Below are 25,668 nucleotides of genomic sequence, written 5' to 3'. Positions count from 1 at the left end.
GATAAATTGTCCACATCATAGATAAGTAGTCTACCTCACAGATAAGTTGTCCACCTCATAGATAAGTAGTCCACATCACAGATAAGTAGCCCACCTCACAAATAGGTAGTCCACATCAAAGATAAGTAGTCCACATCAAAGATAAGTAGTCCACATCACAAATAAGTAGTCCACCTCATAGATAAGTAGTCCACCTCATAGATAAGTAGTCCACCTCATAGATAAGTAGTCCACCTCATAGATAAGTAATCCACCTCATAGATAAGTAGTCCACATCACACATAAGTAGTCCACATCACAGATAAGTAGTCCACATCACAGATAAGTATTCCACATCATAGATAAGGGGTCACTTAGATAAGTAGTTAGAAAAAGTGATTAAAGTATTTAGCAGGCTATTGAGTTTTAGTACAAGATAAGAAATTAGTCTCGATTAGGTAAAGAATGAAAAAAGTCACACAGGCAAAATATACTTCTTGCAATGTTTAATGTTAGGCTAACAAAGGGCTGATATATTGAAAAGCCTATTCATTAGTGAGGGACTGATTATTTTCCTGTCCTCATTTTTGACGAACTGCTCTGATAAAAGTAACGACTTGATAAAATGTCACATGTCCTAACAATGACATTGACGGATGCTAGTTTGAGGACGTGCTGCGATACGCAAGGAGAAGCCATCCGACACACGGCGTGCTGCCCCCCCAAAGCCGTGATTGATGACACAGGCTCTTGTTACACGCCACGAACATTTGGAGACGCTCCCTTAAGGCCGGACGAGTGACTTTTAATAAGCACCAGAGATTTTAGACTAATTCGTTTGACATTTTAGGGAAGCTTCCCTTCACTCGGAAACATCTCTTGCTACTCGGAAAAGAAGTAATCCTCGCTGACCAATTTCATTTCTATTCCATCTGCAAATATTTTTGCATAAATGCCGTCTGTGTTTGACCTTTTGTAAAAAAAAAGTCCACAGTTGGGAGCATTTTCAAGTCTTAGAGCAGAGGTGTCAAACATACGGCCCGCGGGCCGGATTCGGCCCGTCTGGTGGTTTGGTACGGCCCGGGGAAGAAAGCTGCATTGTATGAAAAAAATATGAAATTTCTTTTAAATGTGTAGTTCTTGTCTTATCCGCTAGGGGGCGCAGTGTTTTAGTACGTGCAGACAACATGAATTGACATTTATTTATGTTCTTATGTTATTCTCTTGTTCATAATATATTGTTCATAATGTAAAAGAAAAATTATGTTAATAAACATTTTGATAATTTACTCATTCTTTGCACTAATTATTAGTATTAATGACTAATACAAAGGAAAAAAGTGGGCTTATTGTTAGTTCTATGTCATTTTGCAATGAGTTTACTGGTCTGGTCCGCTTGATCTCAAATTAAACTGGATTCGGCCCGCAGACCAAAGGGAGTTTGACACCCCTGATTTAGAAGATAAAAAAACATTCCAGGAAATTTCGTTAGGTTTAGATTTTGGGCGTTTGGGCCGTTTTGCAGCAGTGCTTTGTGAGAAATCATTTTTTTATTTTCAGTATTTGTGCTGACGGGTGTATCTATAAGGTGAGGAAAAACAATTAACCTCTGGCACATTGCATGGAGTACATTTAAGCCGAAACATCTAGCATATTCATGTAAAGAATAATAACTTACCGTATTTTCACGACTATAAGGCGCACTTAAAAGTCTTCAATTTTCTCCAAAATAGACAGTGCACCTTATAATCCAGTGCGCCTTATATATGGAAAAAAAACAGAAAACCAAAAACGAAGAACCACCACTGTCGGATATTAAAAATACACAAAACGCCTGAACTGAAACAATACTGTTAAATATGCAGGTGCCATCTTAGTTTACAAAAACTTCCATCATATAGCTCCTTCCCCACTGCAAGATTTTATACCAAAAAATCCAAAACATCAACAATGGCTGGCTCTAGAGGTGACTGTGTAGCGAGTGAGTGCTTCATACCTGGAAGTCAATAGCAATTACCGAATTTTCACGACTATAAGGCGTACTTAAGTCTTAAATTTTCTCCAAAATAGACAGTGCGCCTTATAATCCAGTGCGCCTCATATATGGAAAAAATGGAAAACCAAAAAGCACCACTGTCGGATATTAAAAAAAAAAAAAAACGCCTGAACTGAAACAATACTGTTAAATATGCAGATGCCATTTTAGTTTACAAAATCTTGTTTATCATATAGCTCCTCCCCAACTGAAAGATTTTATACAAAAAATCCAAAACATCAACAATGGCCGGCTCTAGAGGTGACTGTAAAGTAGTGAGTGCTTCATACCTGGAAGTCAATAGCAATTACCGTATTTTCACGACTATAAGACGCACTTAAAAGTCTTAAATTTTCTCTAAAATAGACAGTGTGCCTTATAATAGTGTGCGCCTTATAATACAGTGCGCCTTATAATACAGTGCGCCTTATAATACAGTGCGCCTTATATATGAAAAGAATGTCACTCATAGAGGTTGCGCCTAATAATGCGGTGCGCCTTATAGTCGTGAAAATACGGTAATAAAAAATGCCCGATTAGCCGTGGAAACAAATTACAAACTCCCATCAACTTTAAAACAAGCATGTCAAAGAAAATATCCAAGTTTCCTTCTCCTTTGTCAAGACCCCTTCAGTCTTTCCACTTCCAAATTTTAAGGGTGTCAGTCTGTCTTTCTCCACCGCCATTCCCCACCCTTCCCTTTTAATTTAAAAGTTCCAAACTCAGTTAAACTTTAGTTTCCTCATTCCATCCATCGCTCATCCTCTCAAAATATATCCATCACAATCCATCAGCCTGAAAGCACCTGCTGTTGTTCTCATGGCGACAAGGGTCAAGGGTGAGAGTGAGCATATGTGTGTGTATCAGTGTGTGTGATTGTGTGTGTTAGTGTGTGTGTAGCTGGCCTATTTTTAACAATATGCTGAAGACATCAACTGACAACCAGACCATCTGCAAAAGCCACCTTAGGGGTCTGCTTTCTAAAAGTTTACTTCAGGGTAGAAGTCAACTTGCAAATGTACATTTTCTCCAACTGCTTATCCAAATAAGGGATCACAAGGGGGTGCTAGAGCCTAAAACAGGGGTGTCAAACTCCCTTTGTTCAAGGGCCGAATACTACAGCTTAATTTGAGTGGGCCAGAACACTAAACTCATTGCAAAATGACATAGAACTAACAATAAACCCACTTTTTTACCTTCTTATTAGTCATTAATCCTAATAATTAGTGCAAAAATGAGTAAATTATCAAAATGTTTATGAACAAAATTTTCCTTTTACATTATGAACAATATATTATGAACAAGAGAATAACATAAGAACATAAATAAATGTCAATTCATGTTGTCTGCATGTACTAAAACACTGCGCCCCTAGCGCATAATTCAAGAACTACAAATTTTAAAGAAAATTCCTATTTTTTTTATACAATGCAGCTTTCTTCCCCGGGCCGTACCAAACCACCAGACGGGCCGGATCCGGCCCGCGGGCCGTATGTTTGACACCACTGGCTTATCCAAATAAGGGTCACAAAGGGGGCGCTGGAGCCTAAAAGAAACATCTAAATATGCTTATTTATTCGACCAGCGGTCGTTGATAGGCAGGATTGTGTAAGTGTCTGCGCCCCGTCTGCGTCGTAAAATTCATGAATAGTTCTTTCAATTGGTTCATTTTTTTGTGGTTTATGGTTCTTTTTTTAGGAATTTGGAATTTGGAATCATACTCAATCACGGGAGTACAAAAAATATATTTTTAGTGTTGCAGATTTATAAAAAAATAGTTACAAAAATATTTGTCTATGTCATTCTGTGCGATTTTGCCACAAAAAAAAGCATACGATGAAAATAGTCATATTTCGAAATGGGGACCTCAAAGAACAACATTTTATTTAAAATATTTCTATTATTTTGACTGCTCATTCCCAATTTAATGTTCCATATTTTATGATTTAAATATTGTATTGCCCAAAATGGGGCCCTAAATTAATAAATTCTATTTATTTAAAATATTTCTATATTTTTAAACACTCATTTCCAATTTAGTTTTCCATATTTTACGATTAAAATATTACTTTTCCCCAAAATGGAGCCCTCAATTACTTCATTAATTTTATTTAAAATATTTCAATATTTTCAACTGCTCATTTCCATTTTTTTGTATATTTTACTATTTAAATATTGTTTTTTTTCCCAAAATGGGGCCTTTGATTAATGAATTCATTTTATTAAAATATTTCAACAATTTTGACCACTCATTTCCAATTTTATTTTCCATATTATACGATTAAAATATAATTTTTCCCCAAAATAGAGCCCTCAATTAATTCATTAATTTTATTTAAAATAATTCAATATTTTCAACTCCTCATTTGCATTTTTTGAAATATATTTTACCATTTTATTATTGTTTTTGCCGAAAATTGGGCCCTCTATAAATGAATTAATTTCATTTAAAACATTCCAATATTTATGACAGTCATAATTCGCTTGGCCATCAAATATCCGCCTCGTGGGCCACACATTAGCCCCCGGACCACACATTGAACACCACTACTATAAATATAGCTAAAACAAGGGTTGCGTAAAAAGGCTTGAAGTAAAATACGATCATTTTACAACTAAAATTTCCATAAAATAATACTTTGGACGATACAAAAGGTTATCTGAAATGAAAGAGCAATGAAATCCCATATAAGTTACTTTAAACAAATTATGACCAAAAGACTTCCCATTCACATTTGGTTGACCTGAAGGAAGAACTGTTGGTCTTCGATTTTAAACCGCATGAGCAAAAGAGACATTTGACACTTCTTATCGGCTGCCGAGAAGAATTTATCGAGCAATAGCGAGGAACTGCAACGAAACCCTTAATTGGCTTTAACATTGCCACTTATAATGAAGCCCTATGGGACTTAAAAAAGGACTTGTGATTTAAGGGCTTTATGTCATCATCAGGGGTGTCAAACATACGGCCCGCGGGCCGGATCCGGCCCGTCTGGTGGTTGGGTACAGCCCGGGGAAGAAAGCTGCATTGTATTCACATGTAGTGTATTCACACATGTTCTTATGTTATTCTCTTGTTCATAATATTTTGTTCATAATGAAAAAGGAAAATTCTTTAATTCTGTTTTTTATAGATTTAAAACAATGTTTAATTTAGATTTTTTTTAAATATATTTTTAGATTTTACAAAATGATTTTTGATCTAAAAACAGAAAAAAATGATTAAAAAATTACAATTATTCGTTTAAACCCAGGGTGTCAAACATACGGCCCACGACCCGGATCCGGCCCATCTGGTGGTTTGGTACGGCCCGGGGAAGAAAGCTGCATTGTATAAAAAAATGGAATGAATATTCTTTAAAATTTGTAGTTCTTGTATTATCCGCTAGGGAGCGCAGTGTTTTAGTACGTGCAGACAACATAAATTGACATTTATTTATGTTTTTATGTTATTCTCTTGTTTATAATATATTGTTCATAATGTAAAAAGAAAATTCGGTTAATAAACATTTTGATAATTTACTCATTTTTTTGCACTAATTATTACTATTAATGACTAATACAATGGTAAAAAAAAGTGGGCTTATTGTTAGTTTTATGTAATTTTGCAATGAATATACTGGTCTGGCCCGCTTAATCTCAAATTAAGTTGGATTCGGCCCGCAGAGCAAAGGGAGTTTGACACCACTGCTCTATACAATTTTAAAAAAAGAATAAAAAACATAATCCTGAAAGGCAGTGCTGTAAACAGACGAAAGCATTTTACCCAGAGACACTCAAAAAAACATAAAAATGATCGTGAAGCTTTAATATTTCCATTATATTAACCCGAGATGGTTTCCTCGGGCTTGATTTTTTTTTTTTTGTAGCTGAAAAGAAGAAACAAGTTGAACTTATCAATTTAGCGCGCCAAGAGCTTTTCTATTTGATCCCGGAGAGCCGTTTCGTTTTCTGAAAGAGAAGCGTCCTTGTCTATTATCCAAGTCGTCGGTTGGTGAAGTCAAAGAGAATTTTGTTCAATGTCAAACACCCACCTTGCTTTCAGCGGCGTGTTTTTCGACAAATCTGATCTCAACTCAAAAGATTCACGTCAATAACCCTTGCGGATGTCACCGTTTCACTGCAAATTGACTTTTAAAAAAGTCATTATTTCTTTCCTTGAAACATAAAAAAGTGAAGGGAAGCTAGTAATTTCTGACTCAATACTCAGGACCGGATGGTTTGGTCGCAGGACGTTTGGTCGCCCGGACGTTTGGTCGCCCGGACGTTTGGTCGCCCGGACGTTTGGTCGCCCGGACGTTTGGTCGCCCGGACGTTTGGTCGCCCGGACGTTTGGTCGCCCGGACGTTTGGGCGCCCGGATGTTTGGTCGCCGGTCTTTTGGTCGCTGGTCTTTTGGTCGCCGGTCAAATGTACTTAGATATTAAACAGTACTTAGATATTAAAGAGTCCTTGGATATTAAAGAGTACTTGGATATTAAAGCGTACTTAGATATTAAACAGTACTTAGATATTAAACAGTACTTAGATATTAAACAGTACTTAGATATTAAACAGTACTTAGATATTAAACAGTACTTAGATATTAAACAGTACTTAGATATTAAACAGTACTTAGATATTAAACAGTACTTAGATATTAATATTAAACTCTCTCTCTCTTAGATATTAAACTCTTAGATATTAAACTCTCTCTTAGATATTAAACTCTCTCTTAGATATTAAACTCTCTCTTAGATATTAAACTCTCTCTTAGATATTAAACTCTCTCTCTTAGATATTAAACAGTACTTAGATATTAAATAGTACTTAGATATTAAACAGTACTTAGCTATTAAACAGTACTTGGCTATTAAACAGTACTTGGCTATTAAACAGTACTTAGATATTAAACAGTACTTTGATATTAAACTCTCTCTTATATATTAAACTCTCTCTTAGATATTAAACTCTCTCATGAATATAATTTTGAGAGCTGGCCTCCACAGTGTCATCATTTGACCGGCAACCAAAAGACCGGCGACCAAACGTCCGGGCGACCAAACGTCCGGGCGACCAAACATCCGGGCGACCAAACGCTCGGGCGACCAAACATCCAGGCGACCAAACGCTCGGGCGACCAAACATCCAGGCGACCAAACGCTCGGGCCACCAAATGTCCCGGCCACCAAACGTCCCGGCCACCAAACGTCCCGGCCACCAAACGTCCGGCGACCAAACATCCGAGCACCCTCACTACTAGGCCAAAAAAATCAAGTACAGTGGTACCTCGAGATACGAGCTTAATTGGTTCTTCAGCAATGAAACGCGATTCCCAATAGTTGAGTGCTATGGCAACATGGCACATTTTGATAAAAGCTACAATTATGTATGTGTATTGAACGCCATAATGAAAAACAGCTTCTCTTGTTTTGCAATAACAATAAGAGGCAGCAATAAAGCAACACAACACTCCCGGATCACAAGGACATTCTAACCTCCCACCAGTGTGCAATAACAATCAATATTGACGATGTACACCCACCGATCTTCTTCGTACAACCTTCCATTGTCGTTATCGAACAAGCGTATCAGAAAACTCACTCTTTAAGTGTCTTTGAGGTTGGTGAATGGGTATTTTTTTCCTTTCTGGGTGATTTGTATGTGTTTTTACATGATATGTCCCTCCTGGCTCCCCTTCCCTTGTGTGACCCAGATGTTTGTGATTTGTCATCAACCCATGTCTGTGTACCGTATTTTCACGACTATAAGGCGCACTTAAAAGTCTTACATTTTCTCCAAAATAGACAGGGCGCCTTATAATCCAGTGCGCTTTATATATGGGAAACAAATAAAATGCGCCATTCATTGAGGGTGCGCCTTATAATGTGGTGCGCCTTATATATGGAAAATACGGTATTTAGCTTCTACAGTCAAGTTTGAAATAGAATAAGGCTGGAAAACAACAAAATCTGTACTGACACTGATAAATGCAAAAAAATATATTGGATAAACAATAGTACTTCAACCAATAGTGGCCTCCACGCAGAATAATAAAAAATCCTCCCAAAAAACGTACTGTATTTTCACGACTATAAGGCGCACTTAAGTCTTATATTTTTATCCAAAATAGACAGGGCGCCTTATAATCCAGTGCGCCTTATATATGGAAAAAAATAAAATGTGCCATTCATTGAGGGTGCGCCTTATAATGCAGTGCGCCTTATAGTCGCGAAAATACGGTAGTTATTCAGAAAACGACAGAAAAAGACTGCAGAGGGTGGTCAACACAGCCGGAAAAAAACATCATCAACTGTCCCCTACCTACCCTGTCCAGCATCAACAAATATCCATTGCTTAGAAGGGCAAAGAGCATCAAAAAAGACAATCCTCTAGTTCAACCGTGTGCCTTCTAGAAGGCGCTACAGAGCCATAACAGCCAAGACAAACAGCTACAAGGACAGTTTCTTCCAAAGAACGGTCACCATACTCAACAAATGACTCGATTAGAATACATTTTAAACTGTTTAAAACATTTTTGTAATTGTTTTCTTCTTAGTTTTTAGTCTGGGGTTCTTAAAGTGACACTGCCTTTTTATACAGACATGACAGATTGGTGTTTGAACAATAGCGTGAGATGGGGGCTGGATAATGGGTCTTTGGAGATGAATGAAAAGGCCGGGTGATCAATAAAGACATTAGTCATGCCAATCTTTGTTGTCCAAAGAGTGTCCCCCAAGAACACACCCACAGGGTCTCATCCGATTGGATGTTATCATTGAACTTTATCCACACATTACACAAATCACTACACTAAACAGACAAAAAAAATAATATCTCATCTAGTTTTCTGAACCACTTTATCCTCATTAGTGTCACAGGGGGTGCTGGAGCCTATCTCAGCAGACGGAGGGCAACAGGTTGCTATAATCTTGTTGTTTGTTGGTTATTTTCTGTTTTGCAGTAAGAAAACAACCATTAATGGATGATTATTGGGCGGATTATACGCGGGGAATTGTAAAATTGAACAATGTCCAGCCAATCACAGGGCACAAGGAGACAAATGACCAATCACTGGTAGCTAGGGGCAATTTAGAGTGTCCAATCAGCCTCTCATGCATGTTTTAGGAATATGGGAGGAAACCAACAAACAAACACATACATAATCAATATATAGTAATGGTGAATAAATACCGTATTTTCACAACTATAAGGCGCACTTGAAAGTCTTAAATTTTCTCCAAAATAGACAGTGCGCCTTATAATCCAGTGCGCCTTATATATGGAAAAACAGAAAAACAAAAACGAAAAACCACCACTGTCGCATATTAAAAAAACACAAACGCCTGAACTGAAACAATACTGTTAAATTTGCAGATGCCATCTTAGTTTACAACATCTTCCATCATATAGCTCCTCCCCCACTGCAAGATTTTATATCAAAAAATCCAAAACATCAACAATGGCTGGCTCTAAAGGTGACTGTGAAGTAGTGTGCTTCATTCCTGGAAGTCAATAGCAATTACCGTATTTTCACGACTATATGGCACACTTAAGTCTTACATTTTCACCAAAATAGACAGTGCGTCCTATAATCCAGTGCGCCTTATATATGGAAAAAATGTCATTCATTGAAGGTGCGCCTTATAATGCGGTGCGCCTTATAGTCGTAAAAATACGGGAATCAATTTATACTCCATAGTCCTACCCGGAAAAAACCCACACAGGCTCTGGAAGTACATGCAAACTCCACATAGGAGAACTAACCTGGATTTGAACACAATACCCCAAAGCTGTGAGCCCGACGTGCAAACTACTCATCCACCAGGCTGTCCTGATATCATATTGAAAAGGGAAATATTGAATTAAATCCAGTAAAAAGTGCAGTCTGTTTGTCATGAAATGGCCTAAAACAAACAGATGGATATAAAGATTAATGCGTTTTAATTATTATTTCCTTAAAATAATTATTATTAAGTGTCCCACGTACATAATGTTGACGGATTTACAAATAAATGAATCTACAGCCTGTTGATCATTTTAGAAAAAAGCACAACGAATAAGATTTGAAATATAATAGAAAAATAACTTCTCATCGTCTTACCTTCACTTATAAATGAACATTTCTAACCACTACTTTTGAATAAAAGCATTGAAATCTGCTTGTAAAACTGTACGTGTGTAACGTGTTTTTGTTCTGAACGTGATTAAATTGCTACGCACAGCTGCGGAATAAGGCCCGCAGTTCTCCCGCCTCACCTCACGGTAGCGATAGTCAAACTAGTGAACCCGAAATCAACCTCAGCAATCTTCTTCGTAATTATTTGAAGATTAACGTGGAAATTCTGCAAATTTGAAAATAAAATTAAAAAATGCGAATATGAATGAAAAATAACTATATTTTAACTGACCAAATATAACCGTTTAATAACTTTAAAAAAGTATACTTCTCTCTTATTGCATTGTATTGGAATGGGTAACTTTATTCATCCCGTATTTAGGAAATTTCATTGTGACAGTAGCAAGAACGGGGAATACAGAAAAAAAGTTACTGCGCAAAAGTGCAATTAAATGGGTTGTTAAATAAAATGTCAGAGTAATGGAATAAATGAATCAAATTTCTGATTATGTCAAACGTAAATGAAATAGTGCCGTTTAATTACACGAGATATTAATGTACCATCTGTTTGCCGGTAACTCACCTCAAATGAAAGCCATACATTGCCCCCTGGTGGTAGGTGGTATACATTGCACGATGACCAGACAGCACTTGCAAGATGAACCGTGTCGGCTACTGAAAGAAAATAATTCCTTCAAGCGAAACACTCTTAATATATTGGTTAAAAAAAGGAATAAACGCATATCTAAGGAGTGCAAAATTACCTTTTAAAAAAAACAGCCACTGGTTTATAGAACTATTCATTTCCAATCTTGATAAATCATCTATATTAATAAAAACAGCCATGAATAACTCTTTAAACACTACACTGTTAAACGAAAGTCCTTAAAACATGCTTTAAAGCTGCACAAATATACATTCATACATAAAAATGCAGATATAAAGATGTGTACCTCCTGTAAAAAAATGTTATTAAATACCACAAACTGTCTGAAAAAGTCATATCTTTATTTGATCCCAAAACTGTGGGGCGAAAAAAAATTGATTCCTGGATTAAAAATACTACACCTATCATTTTTCTAAGCATTAAAAACAATCGATAAGTTACAACCGGAAAGTTTCAGATGAATATTTATACAATTTAATGATAAATCTCAGGCCACTGCTTTACATTTTAAGTCGGGCAAAAGTATACATATTAGTGAACTGTGCAATTTTGAAACAGGTCAAATTTAGGTGGTCCCTCCCCCTAAAAAAAAATAAACAAAAAAAATATGGAAACACAATTTAAAAAATAAGAGAGCATTTAATATAAGCATTCTGCGTCACAATAAATTTCAGTTCCACAGAACACAAAACACGCCACAACCACAGTTCACCTTTTCATTCTGAAAAAAGACTGACTAGAAGAAACTGGATGAAACCAGTTTGAAGCCAGAAGTCTTAGATGATGATTGGGGATGATTTTTTTTTCAAAATAAGAGTCGTTATAAGAAAAAAAATGGGAAAAAAATGAAAAAATGTGCAGAAAACCATTGTTTGGTCCACTGTGTTATGTGCAAGGTGAACCAGTTCCAACAGAGTAACGTCCTCCGGGGTCTTAGTCCCTCCCCCAAAAAAGAAAAAAAAAGTACTACTCGATCCGGCCAGTAGGTGTAGCTGTTTTTTTTTTTTTTTTTTTTTTTTTACCGAACGGGAAAAAAAAAAGCAAAAAGTTTTGATGCTTTTTCCACCAAGTCAGTGCTTGTTGGACAATAAAAATACTTAGATATACACATGTATATATAAAGAAAAATTTAAAAAAAAAAGAAAATGACAACAGCAACAGCAGCAACTGACTCAGTCGATCTTAACTGCGGCGTAAATTTTTCGGATGAACATGTAGGCGGCGTAAAAGCCGATTGTGCCCGTTAGCAGCCAGAAGGATAAAACCATCAAGGCGGTGTAACCAAAATATAACAGGGAAGGAATGAATTCCACAATGTCCAGCTGTGAAGGAAATTGGAACAAAATTTAGGAATAAATAAATGGCATAAGAAAATATATTTCAAATCAGCATTTTTGGCATCCAAAGCAAATGAGGAAAATGTGCAGCATTTATTTTGTTGCACTACTAAACTTGAACACTAGATGGAGCCTATTAGACAGGTCTTCCTTAGCTCAGGGGGCAAAACAGGTTCAAATCAATGGAGGAAATTGTATGGACTTTTACAGTAATCCTCGAATATCGCGGTTTATAATCGAAAAATCGCAAATGGGTCACTATTTTTACTATCTTTTATTTCAGCGCTTACGAGTTTCAGCATGGATATTGAACTATATATGGACTTAAAGGAAATTTTTAAAAAAAATAATAGCGGAAAAAAGTAGTACAGTGTTCCCTCACTACTTCGCGTTTCAGCTATCGCGGACTCAGAGCTTCGCAGATTTTTTCAGGAAAAAAATAAAATAAAAATTTAAATATATTAGGTTAAAATTATGAATTACATCATTTTACAAGAGGTGGAAACAAAATATTCAATAAGAATTAGTAATTGCATCAAAAAAGGCCAAAGAAATGGTCAATAACATGGTGAAAGTTCAGGAATGGCATTGATGACGTCATGGCTGTTTACAGGCGCATCTTCACCGCCCCAAAAAAATGTTCACAACTCCCAATAACGATGTTTCTTACGTGCAAAAAAACTGCAGAAGAACCTCCATCCGGACTACTATGATGTTTTTGCTTGGTGGTGCTTTTGTGCACGTGTTACACCTTTATTTAAGCATTTTTGAAGGGGCACGCCTACTTCGGGAAATGCAGCTATTGGGGGGGGGGGGGGGGGGGGGGGTTATGGTCCCGGTCCCCATTAACCGCGACATGCGAGGGAACACTATTTAAAATCGGGATTTTTGGTATCCAAAGCAAATGACAAAAGCACAGCCTTTATTTATTTTTGCACTACTAAACTTGAACACTAGATGGAGCCTATTAAACAGGTCTTCCTTAGCTCAGGGGGCAAAACAGGTTCAAATCGATGGAGGAAATTGTATGGACTTTTACAGTAATCCCTCGAATATTGCGGTTTATAATCGAAAAATCGCAAAGTAGGGTCACGCTATTATTACTATCTTTTTTTCTGAGCTTAGGAGTTTCAGCATGGATTTTCACTTTTTTATGATTTTAAAAAACTATTTAAAAAAAATTAATAGCGGAAAAAGGTAGTAGTGAATTCGCGATAATCGAGGGATTACTATAGTATTTTTTGTTTAAAGAAAAAAAATCCAGCCTTTTTTGGTTTTTCATTCCAATTCTAAGTCAAAATGGATTGGACTTCTCTTGGCGTTAATTGAAGTCAAATTTTTTCAGTGTGGATTTTCACTTTTTATATGAACTACTTAATACTTAAAAAAAAATTGAAAAAATTAATAGCGGAAAAAATCATGTAGAAGTGAATTCACGATAATCGAGGGATCACTGTTGTATTTTATAGTTTAAATTTTAAAAATCCAATATGATCAAAAAAAACTTTCATTTTGTTTTTCATTCCAATTTAAAGTCAAAATGGACTTCTATCAGTGTCAATTGAAATCAATCTTTTAAGTTTAAAATTAATTTAATTGTTTTTTTATAAAAAGCATCCTTTATTTATCCAAATCCAACCCTCCATCTAATTTTTTTTATCCACAAAGCGACCCCGTTTTAAATCGACAAATGAAAATCAGACATTCCTTATAAATGTGTTAAATCGAAAAACTATTTATACATATGAAAACGCTTTTACAGGATACAACTAATGAGTACCAGTAAAATATAAATTGGCTTTTTAAATGACCAATAAAACTATAAGATGAATATATAACAATCAAATTCAGAAGCAAAAATACAAGTAAAGTGCAGTGGCATATCAAAGTGACTTAAGTGCTTTGACAAAATAATTATTAGATTAAATGGCTAAAAGGTCAAGAGATAAGACGATTACCCAGTGTGGCAGCTATGAATGAGCCTGATGCAATCATTCGTAATGTGTGTATGAGTGTGTGTGTGAACTTTTACCTTGTTGACAAAGTAGAAGATGGCGTACACAAGGACGTAGAACGCTGAGCCTCCTGAAACCAGGAATGTTCTCCACCACCATCGATAGTCCTTTTTGAACATGGAAACAGACACGAAACACATAAGTTGCATTTACCAAAAGCTAGCTTTGCCATTAATGAATTCCAGAAAAATGCCCAAAAAAAACACGAAACATGAAATGAAACCTCCAATAATAATGACCACATTTTTTTTGACAAATTAGCAGCTTCCTCGTATAAGCCGTACCCTTAAAATCGTTGAATTTTACAATTTCTCTCGTATAAGCCTCCCCCTGATTCACAATTTTAATAGGGTGTACAAATGTGTTTCTTTGAAGGGAAAATCTTTTAAAAAAAATCATCGCACATGGTATTTCTGAGATACTTTTTGAATCCAAATGATCGTCTGCTGGATAGCACATTCTTAAAGGTACATAGATAAATTCAAAAAAGAAGTCATGTGACCAGTACAACCAGGAAGTATGTCTGTAGCGGTCTAGCTTGTCATCCCTAGGTAAAATGGCGGCCACAAGAGTTTTTCCACGTTTTTATGCAAAATCCGATTTTTTTATTTAAAAAATAAATGTCCCAAAAAAAAATGGTAAGCATTTTATCTGTATCTTTTCCCTTTTTTGAAATAAATGAGCGTATCGGCCGCCTTGTCTTGCGTTATTTGCAGTTTCGTCCACGTCAAGTTCAATTTATGTACATATAAGCCGTCCCCTCGATTCAGTCATCATTTTTTTAGTGACAAATACGGCCTATATGCGAGAAAAACTGTATACAACAATCGTTTTTATTTCCTTTACAACTATAATTCTAAATACGTGGAATCTGCATAATATTTGTGTTATTTAAATATAGGAAAAAAGCCATACCTCTGCACACAGCTGAAAATAAACCATAACAATGCTGATCTGAGAGCAGGAGACCACCAATATGATGAAGACGAGAAACAGGAAGCCGAAGAGATAATAGAACTGATTCTCCCAGATTGCCTAAAATGGTCAAGAAGCAAGAATAAACACTCCTAAGCCGTACACTCCAAAAACAGTTCAAAAGAGACCACACATACGCTGAAAATGAAGAACAGCTCGATGAACATGGCGCCAAAGGGTAGAATCCCAGCCATCAGGATTCTAAAAGAAGGAATAAAATCTTAGATAATCAGACAGACCTCAAAAAACATCAGTTAAAAGGAGATTTCGAGATTGGGAGACTACTTCACTGCTCACCCCACAAACTTGTTCATATACCAGCGCTGCTCCGGGACCTGCCGGGGGATTTGATTGGTTCGCACGGGGTTGTCGTATGGCTGCTTACGAAATCCAAAGTAGTATCCCAGGTAGACTAAGGGCATGGAGATCCCAAACCACATGCACAATAGAGCCAGCATGGTTGTGAAAGGCACCTGAAGAAGCCATAATTCGGAATGAGCTCTGTGGACAATGTAAACTGGCAATACAGTGTTCCCTCGGTTATCGCGGTTAATGGGGACCGGGACCACCCGCGATAAGTGAATTTCCGCGAAGTAGGGATTCCCCTTCAAAAATGCTTCATTTAATTCATTTTTTTTATTTTTATTTTTTACCCCCCTGTATACAGTACACCATATAGAATACGGGTAGAGAGAGTGAAATTCATGTTATAACAAAAAAAACTGTAAAATATGTTGTTTCAATGTAATATTTGTATTTTTTTTCTCCAAAAAAATCTGCAAAGCTCTGAGACCGCGGTAGCTGAACCGCAAAGTAGCGAGGGAACACTAACAATAACAGCCAAGACAAACAGACTCAAAGACTGTTTATTTTCCAAGAGCTGTCATCATACTTAATTCGAGTTCCGCACATAGGACCTAATCAAGACTTGTACTGGAATAACATTCTATAGGCTGCTATTCACTTTTGTAACTATAGTATTTTCTTGCATTAAAATTGCCTTAAAATCATTCAATTTTATAATTTCTCGCATATAAGCCGTCCCCTGATTCAAAATTTTCACCTCCATATTCATGGTATCATTGAATTTTACAATTTCTCGCATATAATCCGCCCCCTGATTCACAATTTTCACCTCCATAGTCATAGTATCATTGAATTTTACAATTTCTCGCGTATAAGTCGGCCCTGATTCACAATTTTCACCTCCATATTCATGGTATCATTGAATTTTTCAATTTCTCACGTATAAGCCGCCCCCCGATTCACAATTTTCACCTGCATATTCATGGTATCATTGAATTTTACAATTTCTCGCGTATAAGCCGCCCCTAATTCACAATTTTCACCTCCATATTCATGGGTTTATATAGGAAGTACAAATGTGTTACTTTTACATGCAATTTTTCCACTTACCGCCCCAGAGGAGTGTTCTCCCCAGATGAAACAGTTGAGGACAAAACAGATGCCAAATACCACTGCTGGATACAACGTTGCAGTCTACATGGGGAAGAAAATATGACAATAATAAAAGTTACATGTGACAAATGATTCATATCAAAACTTCAAAACTATTAGATCCACCATTTCTGGCCAGTTTTTAACAAAGATAAGAAACTGAAATCAGGTCATATTGACCACATTCTCACTGATAAAATGATTTGAGCCGGTTAAAAATGAACCCAAGAATTAGGAAAGTTTTTTTTTCCACATCTACAAATGTTGTAAAAATGTCATCAATTAGACATTTTTATTTTTATATTTTTTTAAATCTGAGCATTAATGGTGTAGTGCACATGAGTCAAAGTGGCGGCCCGGGGGCCAAATCTGGCCCACCGCATCATTTTGTGTGGCCCGGGAAAGTAAATGATGAGTGCCGACTTTCTGTTTTAGGACCAAATTAAAATGAAAAATATAGGTGTATATTAAATTTCCTGATTTTCCCCCTTTTAAATCAATAATTGTAATTTTTTAATAATTTTTTTCTGTCTTTTTAGTTCAAAAATAATTTTGTAAAATCTAAAAATATATATAAAAAAAAGCTAAAATAAACATTGTTTTAGATCTATAAATAATAAATAAATTTACGGATTTTTCCCCCTTTTAAATCAATAATTGTAATTTTTTAATAATTTTTTTCTCTTTTTAGTTCAAAAATAATTTTGTAAAATCTAAAAATATATATATTTAAAAAAAGCTAAAATAAACATTGTTTTAGATCTATAAAAAACAGAATATTCCGGGCTTTAAATCCAGTTCTTTTAATCCATTTATAAAAAAAAACATCTAAATATTATATCTAAAATGGTCCGGCCCACGTGAAATCAAGTTGACAAATCCACTGTGATAACATGCTAACATGCTAACAAAAGCACTCACACAAAAAGCTCCTTTCCTCCACCGATGCCCTTTTAGTGTACGGTACAACCTTCCTGCAAAGTAGCCTCCAAATACCCTAAAAAACAAACAAAAAATCACTAAAATAAACAATTTCTCAGGCCTTCCATGGCCAGCATTAAAAATCCAATGCTTCTCACCCCATAAACATGAAGAGGAAACATGAAGTGGTCATCAAAGCTCCTCTACTCGATGGGGACAACATTCCCAACATGGCGACAACTATACAAATAAAAGAGATTAACAATCAATAACATATTCAAATTTTTCAAGTGGTGAAATTGACATTTAGTACTAAGATGACTGACAATTTCAAAATAAAACAAACACTTACATATAACAATAAGGATCATGCAAAAGAGTTGGATCCCTGAACCGAGAAGTGAGCTGAGAATCATGGGATACTGAGGTGGCCTGAAGACATCGCCATGGACGTTCTTCCATCCCGATTCTTCCATTGTGTCTTCCTGAAGGTGCAGGGGAAAGAAAAACAAAAAATGGGGTTAACAATACCCAGTATCCGGGTTAACGAGGTAAAACAATCGTACTTTAAAACAGTGTTTACCAACCTTTTTAAAGCTGCAGCCCATTTTTTGCATTGAAAATATTTCAAGGGACACCATTTTTTATGTAAAACTATGTTGCCTATATTAATAATAGTCATTGTTATCAAAGTTTTAGCAGTATGAATCACATAAAGCTCCAAAATTTTATTTTTTCACACTAACCCAGACATGGGCAAACTACGGCCTGCGGGCCACATCCGGCCCGCGAGGCATTTTAATCCGGCCCTCCGACGTTGTCCACATAACATTTATTTTTTTTCAAGATGGCGCCGTCACGCGGAAGCCAGTGGCAGTAGCTCTGTTTACTCTTATTTGTTTTTGGTGTTTTATAGCCCCTCTATTTTTTTTAAATGACATTTTAATATTTCTTAATACATTCCTTTTTACTTTATTTTGTACTTTATACTTTTTACTTGACTTTGTACTTTATACTTTTTACTTGACTTTGTACTTTTTACTTTTTACTTGACTTTGTACTTTATACTTTTTACTTGACTTTGTACTTTATACTTTTTACTTGACATTGTACTTTATACTTTTTACTTGACTTTGTACTTTATACTTTTTACTTGACTTTGTACTTTATACTTTTTTACTTTAATGAAGAGTGATGAGTAAGTTAATACTTGAGTCCTTTTTTCCTGTTTATGTTTCATATGTACCGTTAACGGATGCACTTTTTTATATGTATCGTATCTTGTGCTGACCCCGCCCATCTGTCAATTTTTTTAAGTCAATATGGCCCCCGGGCCGAAAATTTTCCCCACCCCTACCCTATAAACCAAACTTCCAGTTCATATTAAAGTATTATAATAATATAATCTATAATTTAACACTTACCTTGTTTCGATTTTACCCTAGTAATAATTCAATTTTAATCTCTATAAATACATATGAATTTTTCTCTCTAAAATTATTACATTCATATCACTTCTTGCAATTTCTCGTGGCACACCTGGCCATTGCTCACGGCACACCAGGGTGCCATAGCACAGTGCTTGGGGAAAAAAACTGCTTTAAAGAGACTTACTATATCGTCTTCTCTGTTGTAATTAGCAATGTCCTTCCTTAAGGTTCGGATGATGATCATACTAAGGATACCTGAGAGAGAAAGTAGGAAAAAAAACACATTTATTACCCGAGCTAGACGTAGTTACCTTTAAAAATGTCATCTCTAACACTCATTTGAGTATGATTTGGTAACCATACCAGACAGGAAGAAGACCACCACCACAGAGTTGACAATGGAGAACCAGTGAATCTGCACGTCGCTCATGGTCAAGTATGTGTCCCATCTGGAGGCCCATTTCACCTCGCTTTCCTGCATATGGCACAGAGCACCCAAATATATTTGTGGGGTCTTTACATTGGCTATTAATTACAGTGTTACCTCGACATACGAGTGCCCTGACATACGAGTGCCCTGACATACGAGTGCCCTGACATACGAGCAATTTGAGATAGGAGTAAAATTTTGAGCCAATATTTATCTTGAGATACGAGACAAGTTTTGAGATATGAGCAGACAGCGGACGTGAGAGGCTGCTCATCAGAACATCATGGCCACTGTCAACTCCCTCGAGTAATGTCTCTACGAGCACTGGGCGGAGCGTTGCATTTTTTTAACTGTCTTTTTCCACGCTAGTCAGTGCGAATGGCGTGTATACTACTTCTGGTTGGCAAGTGGTCGTGCGTTATCCTATTGTGAGGACATTTGTGTGCATCATTTTGGGAATATTTTGAAGGGAATACAAAAGCAAACAATCCTTGATAGGTTGCATCTGAAAGTCAGGGTGGAGGCGGGGCTAATAGAGCCAACCCGGGAGAAGAAAGGTATGAAAATTTAAAAGAAAATTAGAATTAAGTTTAGTGTACAGTTAGATTATATTTATTTTTTAGGGTGTCTGCATTATAATCTAAGTTATTTTAAATTTGTTTATGTTATGTTACAAGCGCGTTGCCGTGCAAAAAGTCTCTAATTTTAGCAATAAACACATTTTAGTGCTATTAAACCACTAGTTATTTGTTACTTTATTAATAGATGGCAAATTAGAACAAATAAAAATGTTTTTAAAATCCAATATCTTGTTTTGGGTGTTTTTTCAGAGGGTTGGAACTAATTAATTTGTTTTTAGTTCATTTCTATGGGAAACGCTCATTTGAGTTACAAGAAAATTGACGCACAAGCTCAGTCCCGAAACGCATTAAGCTCGTATCTCAAGGTACCACTGTACTGCACTAATTAATCGGAAATCTCACAACAATCACTGACCTCCCAGTGTACAGAGTACGTGAAGAGGACCTGGTTCTCCTTGGTGGGGTCGATTTCTTGAGCAGCAGAGCCACTGGCCTCTGGCAAAGTACATGTTTTGTCTTTTTCCACAGCATTCAGATCTAAAAAAAAAAGCAGCAACTGGTCGAATGCCTGTGTAGATTCTAATGAAGGAACACCGACAATTACCTTCTACTTTTACACTCTGTGGGACGACCTCAAATCGTACCACTCTGTAATTGTGCTGCTCTCCTTCTTCCAATTTTTCCCGGTGGAAGTACAGGATGAAGGAAAGGTGGTTGTGCAGATAATACTGCAAAAAAAGAGAGAGATGGGGAATATTGTTAGTGTCTTATATGTTTTTTGTCAAAACAAACAAATGTCATGATATCATACTTGTGTCAATGTATAATTTTTTTTAACGTATTTTATACGTTTTTATAATCATTTCAAATTGTGTACACCGTATAACAACTTTTGTATATTCTTAAGTATGTTTGTTTTGTAAAAATGATGTTTTATGGTAGCAGACGAAAATGTCATTGTCGAATGCTAATATTGTCATATTTTAAGCATGGTAGTGTTGAAACAATATGTGAATGAGATATGAAATGAATGAAAATGAAATATGAAACTATAATAAAAACAAAGTATGAATCTATAATAAAAACAAAATATGAATCTATAATACAAATGAAATAAACAATAATAAAAAATGAAATATGAAACAATAATACAAATGAAATATGAAACTATAATACAAATGAAATATGAAACAATAATAAAAAAGAAAAATGAAACTAATAAAAATAAAATATGAAACAATAATACAAATGAAATATTAAACTATAAAAAAAACTGAAATATGAAACACTAATAATAATGAAACATGAAACAATAATACAAACGAAACAATAATGTGGAATATCTAAGATTGTGCAATATTTTAGAATTACCTTACCCAGTCGGACATTACTTATTAAATGACTTATTTATGTTTTTTTATTGGGAAACATGCACTTTGTGGAGTAGCACCTTTAATTTCGTTATACGCAGCTGTTGGATAATGAAAATAAAGGATTTTGACTTTCACACACCAGCTTTTATTCAAATATCTATAGCGTGTCAGCAAGCAATGTACCCAGACAGCCATGCTGTCAGCGTCATACAGCGACATCTACATACAGAATCTTGAATTTACTGCATACTGATTGGGCATCCCATCCATTTTGGGGAAAATTATAGACTTTAAAGCACATTTGTCAAAGTGGCGGCCCGGGGGCCAAATCTGGCTCGCCGCATCATTTTGTATGGCCCGGGAAAGAAAATCATGAGTGGCGTCTTTCTGTTTTAGGATCAAATTAAAATGAAGAGTATAGATGTATACTAAATTTCCTGATTTTCCCCCTTTTAAATCAATAATTGTCATTTTTTAATCCATTTTTTAGTTCAAAATTCATTTTTTTTTAATTCTAAAAATATATTTTAAAAAAGCTAAAATAGACATTGTTTTAGATCGGTGAAAAAACTGAATATTCAGGGCTTTTAATCCAGTTCTTTTAATCCATTTATATAAAAAAAGATCTAAATATTATGTCTAAAATTCTGACCTTACCTTGTTGTTATCAACAAAGCCCAGCCTGTAGCCATGTTCAAACTGGATATCTTTGACAGGCTCTTTCTTTAGCTCTTCTTCTGCTCCCGGTTCTCGATTGAGATACACCTCCAACCTGGTTGCTACTGGCAGATTATCTGCAATGCTAAATGGGGACAAGTAAAAGTTTAAAGTCCTCCCATTTGTCTGATATACAGTGTTCCCTCGCTACTTCGCGCTTCAGCTATCGCGGACTCAGAGCTTTGCGGATTTTTTTCAGGAAAAATAAATAAAACATTTAAAGATATTAAGTTAAAATTATAAATTACATCTATTTACAAGAGGTAGGAACAAAATATTCAATAAGAATTAGTAATTGCATCAAAGAAATGGTCAATAACATGGTGAATTCAGGAATGGCATTGATGATGTCATGGCTGTTTACAGGCGCATCTTCACCGCCCAAAAAAAAAACAATGTTCGCAACTCCCAATAACGATGTTTCTTACGTGCAAAAAAACTGGAGAAGATCCTCCATACAGACTACTATGATGTTTTTGCTTGGTGGTGCTTTTGTGGACGTGTTACACGTTTCTTTAAGCATTTTTGAAGCGGCACCCCTACTTCGCGGAAATGCAGCTATTGCGGGGGGTCCCGGTCCCCATTAACCGCGATAAGCGAGGGAACACTGTACTACAAAAAATTATACAAAAAAGGACACTTTGGCAGTTTCGGCGAAAATTATTTTGATGTCATTGTGGAATTCTGGTAATACGGAGTAGATTAGCGTATTTTCCGGACTATAGTATTATAAATCAACCAAACAATACACAACTAAGAATATATAAATAAATATACAAATCATACTGATTATAATTTGCATTTTTTTAGGTACAATTTGAGTTATAATCAAAAACTAAGACTAAAAATAGGTTCAAGTAACAATAATAAAATGGAGAACAATCGGCTAAATAGGCATCAGTTAACATAACAATATTTCCAATTACAATAGTCTAAAATAATAACATAACAGGCTTTTGGTGGCCAGAGAAAAATAAACATAAAAGTCATTTTTGAGTGCGATTTCTAGTTTGGAAATGACGATAGTCATTCTGTTTGCCTTGGGAGTTATCACTGTTGTAATACACAATAAAAAGTACTCACAGATGAACATAATACTCCTCTTGTATTCTCTCTGCAAACAATTTGCTCTCTTCTTTGCTGAGTTTTTTCTTGTCGCACACTACTTCACACTTCTTGTCTTTGTTCATTTCTACACTAAACGGGGTGTTCACAATGCGGTCCCCACGCAATACTTCACCTGTAAAAAAACCCAACAAAAACCCAAAAAAAACAAGATTTAAGAGTAGCAAAAGCATTCCAGCATTGGGGAGATTATGGCCAGTGCTTACCTAAGTTCTCTCCTTTGTAAACAACAGAGTTTGGCTTACAATATGGCAAGGAGTAGTATTCGTAAGGAAGCTGCGTATGAGAGCTTGTCATTTTCACAGCCTGCAAAATAAAAACCGTATGACGGAAAAGCAGGTTATTAATCAATGATTGCTTCCATGTACCAGTGAGGACAAAAAAAAAACTTTGCAATAATTATTAGTATTTGTAATATGTGGCCAGCTGTCAGTCAGAACATGTTGTACACTGTCTAGTGACCTAAAGTATGTTATAATTGTGATATTTATTTATTTTATTTTTATTTATTTCTTTTTATTTATTTCTTTTTATTTATTTCTTTTTAATTTTTTCTTTTTTGTTTATTTATTTTTTATTGATTTGTTTTTATTTATTTTTTATGGATTTATTTTTTATAGATTTTTTTATATAATCATTTTTTATGTGTTCATGTTTAATGTATTTATTTTAATCTATTTAATTTTAATCTATTTATTTTTAATTTATTTATTTTAATGTATTTCTTTCAGTTATTTATTTATTTGTATTTATTTATTAATCAACGTACCTACTACCTATCTATTTATATTTAAAAATGTATTTTTCTGTGTCTGTATTCTCACCCTCTTGCTACTGTGACAATGAAACCTCCCAAATACGGGACGAATAAAGTTATCCAATCCAATAACAAATCAATCAAATTAAACCAATACCAATTATTAGTAGTTAGAGAAGCCAATAATAAATATTTGGAGGCGATATTCATTAGCAGTAATAGTGTAAAAAATAATAATAACAACAATCCAAGCCCTGAACTTCATAGAAGTTACAAAAAATAATCTATTCTACCCCTATATTTCTAAAAATATTGAGCATTCTTACAAGCAAAATGCATGTGAGCCAAAATAACCCACTTTTAAACTAATTGCCCGATAAGTCACTAGTTCTTACCTTAATATCTACAACATCTCCTTCATGAAAGTCCCGGGGAGCAACACCAGGAACGTAGAATGGCAGCACCACTGGCAAAAAAGATAATAGCAGCAAGGGCCACCACGTCTCCTGAAAAAGACACATCTTTAATATTTTTAAGATGTTTTTTTTATTATTTACTTCTGACTGTCTGGAGCGGCCCAACAGCTGAGTGGTTAGCTTGCCGCCCTCACAGCTTTGGGGTCCTGGGTTCAAATCCAGGTCAGTCCACCAGTGTGGAGTACCCTGCCTCTGGCCCGGAGTCAGCTGAGATATGCTCTAGCACCCCCCATAACCCGAATGAGGAGAAAATGGTTCAGAAAAATGAATAACTGCACTTTTTTCTTGACATGTTCACTAAATAACTGTAGAATACTGCCATTCTATTCCAGAATGTGACTGAAAGGGACCTAAAAAAACTTCATAAAATGAACTTTAAGTGTTCCTTAAACTCCCTACACTCCCTATTCAAACAATGCTATGACTAATGATGTTAAAATAGAGATATTTAAAAACTAGTAATGTTGATCATTAAATTATTTGGCTATCAGAATGAATTAAAATTCATGTATTAGGACTTTGTTTGTATTGATCCGTATTTGTGATTGAAGAATGATTTCGGGGGCGGGGTACGGACCCAATTCCAACCTATACCCTGCTGAATTTCGTTTTATTATCATTGTAACTTAGCTTAGCTTTGGATATTTAGTGTGTAGGTTTGGGATCGTAAATCATCCATAAATGTAGGATGACTTATAGCCCTGAGCACTATAGCTCTGTGGTTTGGAACAGGTTTGATCAACATAATGCATCGTCAGCAACTTGTGTAGCATTGGATGCTAAAACGACCTGGCTAGTTCTTTAGGAAATAATAATCAATGATTGCCAGTTGGACTGAGACATCTTTGAGTTTCTATACTTTGTCAAATCAGTCCGATGGACCTGGCAAATAAATCGAGGACGTCTTAGCAGGTAAAATCATGAAAGCTAACTGACGTTAGCTAACTACCAGGAAGTTAGCAAGCGCGTCAACACTAAGGGAGAGTCAAACCGTCATTCATTTTCAAACTATTATCTACCATATATTACAGTTACACCATGAAAACATTGCACTTGTCCTAAAAGTTGGACTTATAACAGATAAGCAATGTGTAGTTGGAGGAAAAAGTAGTCGTTTCTCCACTCACCATAGCCGCGGCCGCCATCTTGAAATACGTGTCATTAGTGACGTCACCACATTTCTAGCTTTGTTCAACCTCCTGCCGGTTTATTATTTTGGTAAAAAATATATTTTTAAAATTCGCATTTGTGAGTTAAAATGTATATTAATGCAACTACAAAAACTTTTGATGTGT

General features: G+C 35.6%; 2 protein-coding genes across 3 annotated transcripts in view; both read right to left on the bottom strand.

Annotated features, from left to right (window-relative positions):
- Positions 1-10,235, bottom strand: part of LOC144201978 (neuronal acetylcholine receptor subunit alpha-4-like) — a 44,222-nt gene extending 33,987 nt beyond the window's left edge. The window contains exons 1-2 of one of the 2 annotated variants that reach the window (XM_077724878.1): positions 10,097-10,233; positions 9,760-9,826 (exon numbers count right to left, since the gene is read on the bottom strand). The gene's annotated coding sequence lies outside the window, so the exon portion shown is untranslated. Of the gene's footprint in view, positions 1-9,759; positions 9,827-10,096 lie in introns of both variants that reach the window. The other variant, XM_077724885.1, reaches the window with a different exon arrangement.
- An 863-nt stretch (positions 10,236-11,098) lies between these two features.
- tm9sf4 (transmembrane 9 superfamily protein member 4) lies at positions 11,099-25,577 on the bottom strand. Its single transcript, XM_077713890.1, has 18 exons — positions 25,501-25,577; positions 24,293-24,403; positions 23,347-23,446; positions 23,099-23,255; positions 21,956-22,100; positions 20,530-20,653; positions 20,341-20,462; positions 19,278-19,389; positions 19,099-19,169; positions 17,837-17,969; positions 17,643-17,724; positions 17,485-17,560; positions 16,522-16,605; positions 15,403-15,578; positions 15,243-15,306; positions 15,046-15,165; positions 14,148-14,237; positions 11,099-12,100 (listed from the first exon to the last, which is right to left on the bottom strand). Exons 1-18 carry the CDS (start codon positions 25,516-25,518, stop codon positions 11,951-11,953), a joined length of 1,935 nt encoding a protein of 644 aa, XP_077570016.1. The 5' UTR covers positions 25,519-25,577; the 3' UTR covers positions 11,099-11,950.
- Between the last annotated feature and the right edge of the window lie 91 nt (positions 25,578-25,668).

Source organism: Stigmatopora nigra, chromosome 1 (assembly GCF_051989575.1).
Source record: "Stigmatopora nigra isolate UIUO_SnigA chromosome 1, RoL_Snig_1.1, whole genome shotgun sequence".
NCBI lineage: Eukaryota > Metazoa > Chordata > Actinopteri > Syngnathiformes > Syngnathidae > Stigmatopora > Stigmatopora nigra.
This window is presented reverse-complemented; position numbering and strand designations above follow the sequence as displayed.